We start from the raw sequence: 13,755 nt of genomic DNA on the forward strand, positions 1-13,755 counted from the left end.
AATAAATTATTATTATTATTATTATTATTATTATTATTATTATTATTATTATTATTATTATTATTATTATTATTATTATTATTATTATTTCCTTTCAGGTCCAAATCAGCGGTCGTAACAATATTGAACTCTTGGTGAATGGAGATGTCACTGAATTCGATGAGCAGTTAGTGATGGATTTCAATGGCGTCATTGTTTTCAAATGCAGCAGTGCGTCTAAATACTCCATCACTTTCAACTCTGGGATATTAGTTAGAATTGAAAAAGCGGATGAGGAGATTTTGCAAATGATGTTACTGGTGCCACCGAGGTTTAAAGGTGTTGTGCGAATTAAAATTTTGTTGATTTGCTTTTAAAATAATTTTAGCCCAACTGCTGAGTATGGCCGAGCAACCTAAAACATGTTGAAGTTCTCACCCAGATCACAATTCTGCCAACGCCATGGTGGAATCACAAATCAGTCTAAAATTATGAATGGCACAAATGGTAATCGAAGGCTATTTCTCTTTATATTTGCCTTAAAAGAGACAGCTGTCCCATTATAAACGCTAACTTACTTATGCCGTATATTCGACGTTACAGTGTCAGTTTTTGCTTGGAAATACTAAAAATTCGTCGACAATCGACGATATCACACAAAACGTCACAGGAAAAAAAAACACATTAATGTGCTGACGTGGCGCCAAGTCCTCACAAAATCTCCTGGTTGCCATGACAACCAATGACAACCAATGTTGCAAGGTAATCGAACGGAAAAGAGCAACCTTATGGATAAATGAGAATAATAATGATGGTTAATTTAGCACACATTCTCATTCTCAGTAGTAAACTGGAAGCTAAACTCCAACACAAGTCACATTTTGGCATCTCAGCATTCGATAGCCTTTCTCCTACTCCTCCTTTTCTTCTTCCTCAGGTAATTTTATCATAGTTAAATTTTGTTTTCTCCTTTTCATTTCTTCTGGATTTAGGAAACACAAGTGGCCTGCTTGGTTTCTGGGATGGAGACAAGGAGCAGGAATTTCTTCTTCCCAATGGGAGCTTCCTTGACACAAACTCAAGTCAGGCTAAAATCCATTATGAGTTTGCTCAGCTATGTAAGCAAGTTGTGTTGTGTACCATACTGAAAATTATTTCTTTAAAAATTGTCAAAGGCACGAAATACGTATACGTGGCTTGCAAAAACTCGCGAGGCTGATCAGCTGTTTACATTCATGTTGTAACGCGTTGTTCCTGTATCCTATTATCAATAAAAGGGAGACAAACACTTTTGTTTGTTAGTTAAGTTGAAACTATACTCAGAGATATCTCCTGAGTTGCTATTTCAGGGCGCTCGTGATCTAACTCACACTTTCCAACTGTATATAGTTATCCCGGACATGGCGCATGCTTAATTTCATTTTGGGTAACTTTGAGAATGTTTTGCCATGCGGAGTTGGTGTAACGACGCATTGTGTTGTTGCCTGGCAACATAGGCCGCAAGTCCTGACGCATGGCAAAAAACTCACCAATCTCGAAAGCAAGATCCAATGGCCCCTCTCGCTTCACCAAGAATGAGGTTACTTCAGTAGCCAGCAATCAGCTATTGGCGAGAATGAGAAGAAAACGTCTTAGCGTGCTAGCTAGACTGCTGGACGTTAAATTTGAGGGCTCGTGGAAAAATATGGGGTTAGAATTAAAAAGAAAGCTCACAAAATTACGTATTAATATACAGAAACAATTTTCACCCAATCTAAAAAGATAACAGTTACAATCTCCAGTATCTTTCTTTGCAGGGTCTACCACCACCAATAACTCGATATTCACTTACGACGAAGGGAAGGACCACGCGTCATATTTCGATGACAGTTACGTGCCTACATTTTTGGATCAAGAGGACTTGGTGTTTGATAACGTCACCCTGGGGAAGCTGGCACGTGCTGAATGTGGTGATAACAAGCAGTGTCTGTTCGATATCCACACCACTGGTAATGTTAACATTGGAAAAGGATCAAAGCAGGCCGTGGAATCGTTTGTTGCGGTCATCAATGAAACAGAGACTCCAGGTACGCTGAGCCTCTTAATAAGGAAGGCGACAAGAAATATATACATACATAAAATATATGTTTCATATATATTTATGGTCAAGAAATAACGCATTCACTGTTTTAATGTTTCTAGTGAATGTTTTTTAAAGCAATGTGAATCAGTTGCTGGCCCTAGTTAAAAAAATACCATTTCAAGTTGCTCTCATTAAAAGAAAAGGGGCACTTCCTGGGCACGCAGTGAAGAAACGCGAGGTTAATTCAGGTCTTTCTTTGAAGTCGGTACACTTTATTCGTATCGTATTTTAGGTGGCCACATTCTCCTAATTACAGAAGCTTCTTAATTATAGAGATAAATCCCCTGATAAACTAAATACTTCGAACATGTTTTTTCAGGTTGCATTCCATTAAACGGAACCCTTTTTGACGGAGAAGTGTTTAGGAACGACACGAAAGATGGCCGAATGATCTTCAAATTCCAGTGTAACTTAGGATTCCAAATAAAAGGTTTTACGGTCATTTCTTGTTTTAAAGGACAATGGAATGGCTCTAAACCAAGATGTGAACAGAGAAGTACATAAATTGCTGTTTTGTTTTCATTTTAGAAATATGAAAAATCTAGCACAAATACGCGACAGCGACAAGTTGACCAGTTGTGTGTACAAAAATAACTATAATTTATGAAATTATGGGTTTTGCTGCGGTATTTTGAAAGAGTATAATAAATAATTCCTTCTTGCCATAAATCAGCATCTTATTGCAATTTGGGGGTGGGATAATAGCTCTGTTATGCCCTGATGACTCAATACAAATCCTTCTAATTTGCCTCAGTTCCAAATGTTTATAATTGAGGCAAAATTGGAAGGATTTGTACCGAGTCATCGGGGAACAACAAAGCTAATATATCACCCCCAAATTGCAATAAGATGCTGATTTTTTGGCAAGTAGGCATTTTTCATCATGCTATTTCCGAGTTTACTAACAAATCCCATAATTTCAAAAATTCAAATATTTAGGAACACTTTAGGACACCTTAGGACTACCAATTTTCTTCGCGTTCCAAACAGATGGACACTCAAAAGGTGGTTTGAGTTATGTGCTGTATCTTACTGATCACACACAGCCAAGAAGGCTTTTTAAAATAAGGGAACCACGCGAAAGAAGAAAGGATATTTGGCATGCGTTCTCACGTGGTGCGTTCTCGTTCTGTTTATGAAGTCAACCCAGTTTGTCCTCCAATTATTTTAACAGCTTTGTTTTTGGGTACCCGTCCCTGTGAGAGGGAAAAAACTGAACTAAAGTTACTCTATTTGAAATTGTTTTTAGGATCGCTTGACGTTTCTCCAAAGTCGGGAAATATGCTTGGTGGTGAAAACATTTTATTATTTGGTCCTGGCTACAAACCATCGCAACGCATCGTTTGTGAATTTCCAGGCGGGCAGCTAAGCAATGGAAGTTATGTGAGCGACATGCAGGCATCTTGTACCGTGCCCATGCTTAACGTGACTGGCAGGTTGTCAATCAAACTGTCACTCAATGGAGGAAAGACCTTCGACTTTCAAGGAACTTTTACATCAGGTAATTACTGTATTGATTTTCATTATTTACTGTGTACGATACTGAGTTTATGAAGACACTCATAGCAGTAAGGTGCGGAATTATGAAAATTTAACACTATTCTAAAAGTACAACATTAAAAGGAGTTTATAATCACACGAAGAAATACTCGTCAATCTAGCTCAGCATTGTTTTTTTTTTAAATAAACTTTGAATAAAGTGTTTTTAAAGATCCTAGAGGGATGATAATGACATAACTGACTAAATTAGAATAATAATAATAATAATAATAATAATAATAATAATAATAATAATAACTACTTATATAGCGCTTATCCAGTTCTGTTCTAAGCGCTTTACAAAGTTTTAAAAAATCATATCTGTTTAGAATAATTCGAAAAAAGATGAGTCTTAAGTTTACGTAGGTAATTTCTTCCAGAATTCTGGGGCCGAAACAGCAAAAGCTCTGGAGCCATACGACTTTAGGTTATAGTTGACATGACACAGGCGAAAAACAATCAAGAGTTGTGTAGAGGAAACGAGCTCAAGCAAACTCGAAATTAAAGATTACAGCAACCATTTGCTTTGCCGTCAAATCCAAGCCACCATGAAAAGCCTTTTTTGACACTATAATATCTGCTAAAAAATCGAGCAGAGATTGGCTACTGCGCTTAAATTATTTCCTCTTCACTCGATCACTTTTCCGAAAATGCAATAAAAATAATCGGCTCAGTTATATTTGCTTTTTTATTACACTCTTTTTGAAATCGCTGGTGATCCTTGCAATCTGATTGGCTCTCAACAGTGCGATTTATTCCCAAATTGCATCATTTTTTGCTCTAAATCGCATCCTTTCTTTAGCCCATCAAAATGGAAATGAAGTAACAAAAATAGAATATTAATATTGACAATGATACTCTGTGATTTCAAAATAGGTGTAATAAAGTGGTAATTGAACTTTGTGTCGTGCAAGTTTGGTCTGAAATCATACTTGTGATTTCAAATCAAACTCGCCCTGCGCGCTCGTTCGATTTTGAAATCACGCGTATGATTTCAGACCAAATTGCACTCCACTCAGTTCAATTATCACTATTAATCGATACATCCGGGAACCAGTGCAGAGAGTAGCAACCCATCCCACAATTTCCAGTAAGATGATTTTACTTTAGCCATATGGATATGTTTTCGTTACCGGGCAAAAGGTGCAACATAGAGTTTTCAGTGTATTTCTTTCCAGAATAGCGCCTAACGCCCTACGATTTGTTTTTAAGAAATAGCATTCAAATGTACAATACTGCGATAATAATACGCGCCCTAAAATAACTTTTCTTGTAGTTAACATCAACAGGTTCAAACCCCGCGTTACTCGCCTGGCCACAGAAACCTGGATCGAGCAACACGCTGTCAGGATCACATGGGACCCAGTCTACCTCGGACCAGAGAATCAGACGGTTGATATTCAGTTGGCACGCTTTTCTATGAAGGATGATGGTCACGTGTTTTTTCATAGCATGTACGCTATATTAACAGATCATCTGAACACTGGAAACGCTTCGTTTATTGTGCCAAAAGGAGAAGGACAAGGGTAAAATATGATATTTAAACCTGTCCCTTAAAGGAGCGGTATCATGATTTTGGGCAAAAATTCACTAAATTTAAACTTTGAACACTGTGTTAAATAATTTCTAAATCTCAAATTTATAGAAATATTATTAGTGATTCTGCTGAGACAAAAGGTTGAACCAAAATATAGTGCAACCGATTTTTAGTGCGTCACGACAGGTCAGACAGCGAAAATTGAAAACGTCGGCCCGACGTGTTCATGTGGACGACACTACAATATTTTTAGTTGTGCAGTCCTCTTAAACGGCGCTTTTGGCATCTTCGAGCTCCTGTGGCAGCAAGTGACTAGGGTATTAGTACTCTGCCTGGCTGGGATAGCTGTTTATTGCAGAGACTGTATACCAGAGTATCAACAGCCCCAGACATTCACTCATGATGCAAGTTAATCTCCCTCGCAGCCCTCGTTTGGGCACGTCACGAAACACGCTCCCTCCGCGCGTTGTGTGACGTGCCCAAACAACGGCTGCGAAGGAGACGAGATGGAAGTCGGCTCAGAACCAATATTTGAATAAAAACATCGATCAACAGAAATAAGTAATCTTAAACACTGAATCAGATGTATCATTCTTTCGTTTCTTACCAAATATTTAGAGCTCCTTTTGGAAGTGGGCGTTTTAGTACACTGGTGGCAGTGAAAAGGACAGGGGACAAGCGCGGGCATGCTCCAGCCGAGTGGATCTGGAGCGACCTGTTTTACTGGTTAAGTTACGAAATGGCTCATGAGCGATGTATGCTCTGGTACAAGAGGCAGCCGAATCCTAAAATATACACAGGTAGAAGAAGTGTTTTTAATTGTAGTTACACCACCCTTTAAGTGCAATGTAACACTCTTAAATCTCAGTTTTGACGTGTACATCTGCTTGCTACTTTGTCTTTTCCATTTTATAGTGCCTGAATAACTTGGATTTTGATCGTCTAGGGCAATAAGAGAAAAAATACATTGCATGATAGCTGCCTGTATTATTGTGACTCCATTTTCGCGACTATGAGGGAGCTTGGGAGAAACCAACAGTGTTATCTACGCGCTCGAATCCGTGCTCTACCACTTCTGATAATTATGTTAGTGAATTCATTTAGACTTGTACGCGTACGTTGTATTATATTTTAGCTTAGAGTTATATTCAATCCCGTCTTTCTGAAATTCTTGTGAATTGTTTCCCTCCTCTCGTAGATGACGCTTCTCTTCTGTCCTGTCCACAAACGCTCGCTCAGGCCTCGGCAGACAGTGGCCGGTTCATGGCGGAAGAGTACGTCAATCCAGATTCTTGGATTTACTGTGGCAATCATCAGCCTGCTGCTTCACACTGCTTCAGGACTAGCACTCCAAGGTTGCTGAAATCTTTTGCAGTAGCTCTAAATATTTGCTCGTTAAAACAATTTCACGCAGTGGTGGTAATTCTCTGATTTACAGGGAAACCAACAATGAAGATCAAAATGTTTATGTAAATTGGTGGAGGCTTTGGAATTCGTGACGTACTAATTGCTAAGCCATGTAGCGTCAAGAACTACACCTTCTCACACAAAAAGAAACCATTTTGCAGGCAACCCAAACTTTTTAAGTTTCATTACTATACATTTAATGTTGATGTTATAGCCACTTTCCACTTCGTTTTCTCATCCGAAGAGAGAAACACCGCTCTGAAATGGGTAAAATAGGTCTGTTGATACCATTTTGTATTGACCGGTTACAAAATGAGTGCCGAAAGCAGATTTTTGCATGTGCTCTGGTTTCTGTGATTGTTTAGAAAAACTCGCGCCACTTTCTCAGCCAATGAGAAATAAAAAAAAAACCAATCGTAACTTGGTTGCAGGCGTTTTCCTGCGCTTGGCGCCAGTTTACATGTATTTATTGCTTCCAGTTCTGATTGGCTCAACTTTTTGTTTACTTATGTTGTAATTGGCCAGAGTCATTACTTTGGTTTTGGTTTCACGACATTAAAACGGAAACCACTCTATTTTATAGTAACCAAGGTGCAGGCCAGCAGTGCTGTTATAATGAACAAGGAAACTTATTGTTTGGTCCACCAAGCGGAGGGTCCCTGGACCGAGTCCATGTTGAAGTGGGAGTACCAGTCTTCTCTCATTTCTTTCACGACCTTGTTCCTCATTGGGATTGCTGTCTGCTGTCTGCTAATTGTCCAAAATATTTTGAAAAACGGCCTTCAAACGACGGCTCCAATTACGAACCTCCAAGACCAGGTAAGAACAAGAATTCGACGACCATGTTTTAACCTTGGTTGGTGTGCCAAAAAGGGAAAACCGTTGCCAGTGTAGTATGCCTGTGTGACTCGCTCAATAATACATCATTCTCATTCATTTAAGCAGGCTTAAAAATGAATACCATCACATTTATTCCATTGCGAATATGCCACACATTGACATTCAAATCCTTGCAGTTTGCAGGATGTTTGCCCCATGAATCTCGTTTATATTATAGCCTTAGCTCCCACGAGTCTCCTGTAACTCAATGGCAGAGTATCCGAACTAGTAATCGGAAGGTCTTAAGTTCGACTCCTGATAGGAGCACTCGGATTTCCTTTTTCCAAGTATACCTTTGTCCCTCACTGAATAATACATCATTGGCCGTTTTTATACTAGAGGACGCATTATCCGTCTGGACGAACTTGGACAAACATCTGTTGTTCGTCTGGTTATTCGTCTCTAGTATAAAGACGGTCAAAGGACGCATTATCCGTCTGGACAAAAAAACCGTTCTGCGTCGTTCAAGACGAATAATGGGAGATAATTCGTCCAGACGGATAATGCGTCTTGTGCCCGTCTTTATACTAAGAGACGAACAACCAGACGAACAACAAATGTTTGCCCAAGTTCGTCCAGACGGATAATGCGCCGTGGCCTCTAGTATAAAAACGGCCAATTTTCAAGGTTTGAATTGTATTAAAGAATATAATATTGACCAACCAACGGCAACTGATACTGCTTTTTAATTTGTTTGTTTTGTTGTTGTTTATGTTTTACTTTGTGTGAATTATAATGCGACAACGATTAAGATAAAATGGCAAACTTATGAAACCAGTTTTTTTAAATGTTTTATTCCACTTTCTTTAGAGTAAGGAACCCCTCATTGAAAGCAGACAATCGTACCCCAAACGTCCATTTCTCCTGAAATTGTCATGTTACATCTCGCATTAATCAATACCACTGAGAGCTGCGAAGAAAGCTATACCACCGCTAAATTAATCAGTTTTGTTCCTTCAGTATTGTTGATGTGATGATCAATACCATTTCAATTGATATCACACGTGGACATTGGATCCACCAGCCTTCCTGGCCATTCTGGAATCTCAAATCTCAAATCAGAACAACTGGTATATACGAAAGCTTACGAAATTTTTCTTTACTACAAACAAAACCAAGGAAATTTATTCCCGTGTAAATATCATCAGTTACAAACTTAACATATCTTTTTTTGCTATTAATAACAACAACGACAGCAACAACAATGAGAACAGCAACAACAGCCGACAACAGAAACCAACTATTCATTAATTATTTCAAAAACTCATTAATAATTGTAAATGGTTTGACGCGACGCGACCCCCGTAACCACTGTAACTATACCTTACGTAAGGGGCACTTCTGAGACTATCGCACGGATTCTACAACCCTACAATATCCGTGTAGCTCACAAACCTATAACCACTTTACGACAGCTACTGACGAAAGTAAAGGACAAAGACAAACCGAACCGCAGACAGGGGGCAGTTAACAAGATCAAATGCTACGACTGCCAGGCGACTTATATTGGTAAGGCCGGCAGAAATTTAAACGTACGACTGACTGAACACAAACGAACAACTAGAAATGGTGATAGCGACAATCACATTGCTGAGCACCATTTACAAACGAAAACAGAATCGACTGGGACTCTGCCAAGTGCATTGCCTTCAGTACAAATTACTATCAACGACTCACTCTGGAAAGCTGGTTTACTAACTTAGAACAAACGCCACTCAACCGTTGCCTACAACTACCTGCACCATACAAACGACTTGTTGACAACAACAACGAAACAGACAAACAATAGACCTTCGGACTTTTTGACTAAGAAAAGACGGATGGAAACGCACCAATCACTTTTTACAGTCTTCACAGCCAATAAGTAACATCACGGCTTACTGACAAACGACCAGTCAAAGTCATCACAAACAGTCCTTCTCAGGACAACACTCACCCGGATGATCATAATTTACGTACTTATGTCATTAATAATTCATAAACCCATTGACCTATCAAATGGTCGATAAAACATCACGTGCAGTGATTTTAAAACCCGACAAAAAACCTCCTCCTTATTAGTATGCGGTGTTTAATGTTTTTCTCATATGCTAATTTCCAACGTTCAAAAAAGCATCATTGTTATGAACTCTCTTGACACATGCTTTTCCAGGAATGTGTTTGAAGCCGTTCAAAAAACTCGCAGTCCGTTTTTTATCGGATCTAAAGCCCCTCGGCTGCGCCTCGTGGTTTTAAATCCCGATAAAACACTGCTGCTCGTGTTTTAAACATTACATTAACCACTGTTCCAATGATTTAATGATTTTTTTGAAGCGTGTTAAAAGTATTTGCCTTTGACAGCTAATATCCCCTGTTTGATGGGTTTTTATTTTTTTAATTCTTATTCTGCTGTGTTTTGTAGCCATTACTTTTGGTGATCCACACATCGTTACACTTGATGGCGTGGAGTACACTTTTAATGGTTATGGGGAGTACGAAGTTCTCCAAGTAGCTGGCCCTGAATTTAAACTCCAGGGACGAATGGAGCCATTGATTGATAAACATGGCAGGACTACTCGGGCAACAGTCTACAAAGCCTTTGCACTGAAGGAAAATAACTCCGATATTTTGCAGGTAATGATTTGTGAAAGATATTTTAATAGTCACAGGTACGTTTGCCTAACTGCTTTTCAAGTTAATAAATTATTATAATTATTATTATTATTATTATTATTATTATTATTATTATTATTATTATTATTATTATTTCCTTTCAGGTCCAAATCAGCGGTCGTAACAATATTGAACTCTTGGTGAATGGAGATGTCACTGAATTCGATGAGCAGTTAGTGATGGATTTTAATGGCGTCATTGTTTTCAAATGCAGCAGTGTGTCTAAATACTCCATCGCTTTCAACTCTGGGATCCTGGTCAGAATTGAAAAAGCGGATGAGGAGATTTTGCAAATGATGATACTGATGCCACCGAGGTTTAAAGGTGCTATACAAATAGAAGTTTTATTGAGTTTTGTCAATTAATTTTAGCCGGGCTGCTTGATATAATGCTTGATGTAATTAACAAATAGATTCCATTTTGCCGTGCGTCTGTACTCTGATAACGCACAGATGACGTCAAAACGTGGTGAGAACACGAAAGAAGTACGCTACGAGCCGCAGGCGTGTAGCGTGACTGATATTCTCACCACGTTTTGACGTCCGCTGTGCGTTATCAGAGTACAGACCCACGGCAAAATGGAATCTATTTGTTTTATACTATAACCGGCAAGACATTTCAACGCATTTCGTGAGCGAGCATCGCGTTGCCTGAGCTGAGTCAAAAACTTTCCAGCAAACTCAGTTTTAGACTACTACACACATGCAATTGTGATCGTCTAAATTAGAGTATAATCCGAAAGAGTTTCACTAACATTATTTTCAAAACTAACCTTTATTCCGGAAGGAAATTCTGAACCCAAAATATTACAGCATGCAAGTCGCTACACTGCGATTTGTAATCGATTACTCGCCATTACCAGATTTCTATAGGCGACATATTTCGACAAATATTTGCTTCCTTTTCACGTCACAACAAAGTTCCAGCTTTCCTATCCTGGTTGAGGTCACTCTCAGAACGGTCGTTGTCTAATTTTTTATTGGGCAGTTTTCCTTTCCTGCGAAAATTTGCCTGTGTTTGTCCGCTATTCGCAAAATCAGTTTGCAAAAATTAGTTGACGAGTCGCTCTGGCTGGACTCTAGATTCTGATCACGTGTGCCGGTCACACCACTCGATGACGTCAATCGTGCGTCTATACTCTAATCACACACTCCTCTGGACCAATCAAAACGTGAGTTTTACACAGTTCATTGTATAAAACATGTTTTAAGTTCTCACCCAAAATACAATTCTGTCAATGGCATGGTGAAACTACATGTCAAACCAAAATTATGAATGTGCACTAATGTGTAATCGAAGGTTTGCCTCAAAAGGAAAACGGTGTCCCTTGCAAACGCTAAATAACCCAACGCTATAACGACATTTCTCTCTTGGGAAAATCTATCGAATAACGACGATATAACCAAAAGTATGACGAAAAGTAACGGAAAGAACCACAGTAATGATCAGTAATGTGCTCTCATGGTTGCCTTGATAGCAACAAAACAAAATGTTGCTTGATGATTTAACTGAGCCGCCTAGTTTTTATTTTTTATTTTATTTACAAGTCAGGTTTTGTACCTTCAGTATTTAAGAGTCTTCCTTAAACAAGGTTAAATGTTGTTTTCTCTTTTTCCTTTTTCCCGGATTCAGGAAACACAAGCGGCCTGCTAGGATTCTGGGATGGAAACAAGCAGAAGGAATTTCTTCTTCCCAATGGAAGCTTCTTTGACACAAACTCAAGCCACGCTAAAATCCATTATGGGTTTGCTCAGCGATGTAAGGAAGTATTGTGTTTGCTCAGCGATGTAAGGAAGTATTGTTGTGTACCATACTAAAAAAAATCTTTCTTCATATCTGCCTTCGAGAAAGTAAACCTCGCGATGCCGATCAGCTGTTCACATATATGTTGAAACGCGCTGTCCTCGAAATCTCTCTCACACAATGTAAAAATATAACAGTTACAATCTCCAGTATCTTTCTTTGCAGGGTCTACCACCGCCAATAACTCGATATTCACTTACGACGAAGGGAAGAGCCATGCGTCATATTTCGATGACAGTTACGTGCCTACATTTTTGGATCAAGAGGACTTAGTGTTTGATAACGCCACCCTGGGGAAGCTGGCACGTGCTGAATGTGGTGATAACAAACAGTGTCTGTTCGATATCCACACCACTGGTAAGGTTTGCATTGGAAAAGCATCAAAGCAGGCTATGAAGTCGTTTGCTGCGGTCATCAATGAAACAGAGATTCCAGGTAAGCTAGGCCTCTTAATGACGAAAGCGATAAGGAATTACGCCTTTAGTTTCTTAAGATATTAAAGTATTTCTAGTGAGCCGGCTGTCGAACCTTGTTATCGATATACCACTCCAAGTTGCTCTCTTTAAAAAGAAAGTAACAGACTGCAGAAGTATTTCCTGGATATGTGAACACGCAGCGAAAAAAATGTTATGTGAGGACAACTCAATTTTTTCTTTCAAGTGCACGTCCGTTTTCACACATTTTCGGTTTGGAAAGTTCATTTATCATTCCCCTGATAAACTTAATTCTTCGAACATGTACTTACAGGTTGCATTCCAATGAAAGAAACCCTTGGTGACGGAAAAGTGCTTAGATACGACGCAAAAGATGGCCGAATGATGTTCAGGTTCCAGTGTAACTCAGGATTCCGAATAAACGGTTCTACGGTCATTTCTTGTTTTAAAGGACAATGGAATGGCTCTAAGCCAAGATGCCGACAGACAGGTACATAAATTCTTGTTGTTGTTATTTGTTATTGTAAAAACTTAATATGATAAATTTAACAGAAACAAACAACATCGATAAGTTGACAAGCTGTGTGTATAAAAAAGCTGGAGGAAACCTAGACATATTTAGCATATCTTACCTTAGGTGATGGTTATAATTGGTCTTGAATTAAAGTTTCCTTTTTTCTTGCATAATCAACTAATCCATTTCAGATAAGACGGAGTAAAGGGAGACATGACATCTGTGATAAGTCAACCTGAGAAAATGATGCTCGATGGTGCCAATTTCGTTCGTGTTGCAAACACATTGAAGCTCAAAGTTGCATTGGCCTATGGACTGTTCCTTATTGATAACATTCAATATCACTTGCACCGCCAATTAGAAAAATTAAGGTTTTAAATAATAATAATAATAATAATAATAATAATAATAATAATAATAATAATAATACCAGAAAGAAGAAAGAATGTTTGCCATTGCGTTCTTACGTGGTGCGTTGTCTTTTCTGTTTACAAACCCAGTTTGTCCTCCAACTGTATCGATTGAAAATGGTCATGCGCATGGTAATGGTACAAGTGTTGGCTCACGCTATTGGTTCACCTGTAATAAAGGCTTCTCTCTGATTGGTCCAGACAGTATTCATTGTAGTAAGGACGGCCAATGGAATGGATCTTTACCAAAATGTGCCAAAGGTAAGGAAACAACAAACTCTACGTCAAAAAATGTTTTATTTCTCCACCTTTCAATAACACTCAATCTTTGAACTTCCAAACCTATTTTAAGGATTGTATTCAGGGATCTTTGAGATCGCTGCATTTGTAAACTGTCTATCGAATTGCTCCGTCACTTTGGTACATGACTTGCAGCTGGTTCGCCGGTGCGTCCCACGCTGTTCGTTCTTCTGATGACC

The 13,755-nt window shown here is 38.8% G+C and overlaps 2 protein-coding genes across 2 annotated transcripts in view; both read left to right on the forward strand.

The window, feature by feature from the left end:
* The window catches only part of LOC146462050 (MYCBP-associated protein-like), an 89,241-nt gene that overhangs the window by 62,987 nt on the left and 12,499 nt on the right, over positions 1–13,755 (forward strand). The window lies entirely within an intron of this gene.
* The window catches only part of LOC146462052 (uncharacterized), a 48,255-nt gene that overhangs the window by 27,277 nt on the left and 7,223 nt on the right, over positions 1–13,755 (forward strand). The window contains exons 11-25 of the mRNA XM_085086196.1: positions 99–318; positions 972–1,097; positions 1,776–2,045; positions 2,421–2,597; positions 3,351–3,602; positions 4,917–5,166; positions 5,796–5,977; positions 6,376–6,532; positions 7,168–7,403; positions 9,865–10,076; positions 10,220–10,439; positions 11,748–11,873; positions 12,084–12,353; positions 12,666–12,842; positions 13,367–13,537. Of these exons, the coding sequence (XP_084942322.1) occupies positions 99–318; positions 972–1,097; positions 1,776–2,045; positions 2,421–2,597; positions 3,351–3,602; positions 4,917–5,166; positions 5,796–5,977; positions 6,376–6,532; positions 7,168–7,403; positions 9,865–10,076; positions 10,220–10,439; positions 11,748–11,873; positions 12,084–12,353; positions 12,666–12,842; positions 13,367–13,537 (3,046 nt within the window). The remainder of the gene's footprint in view (positions 1–98; positions 319–971; positions 1,098–1,775; positions 2,046–2,420; positions 2,598–3,350; positions 3,603–4,916; positions 5,167–5,795; positions 5,978–6,375; positions 6,533–7,167; positions 7,404–9,864; positions 10,077–10,219; positions 10,440–11,747; positions 11,874–12,083; positions 12,354–12,665; positions 12,843–13,366; positions 13,538–13,755) is intronic.

The sequence above is a fragment of the Pavona decussata genome, unplaced genomic scaffold (assembly GCF_977016875.1).
Source record: "Pavona decussata unplaced genomic scaffold, jaPavDecu1.1 SCAFFOLD_192, whole genome shotgun sequence".
Lineage (NCBI taxonomy): Eukaryota > Metazoa > Cnidaria > Anthozoa > Scleractinia > Agariciidae > Pavona > Pavona decussata.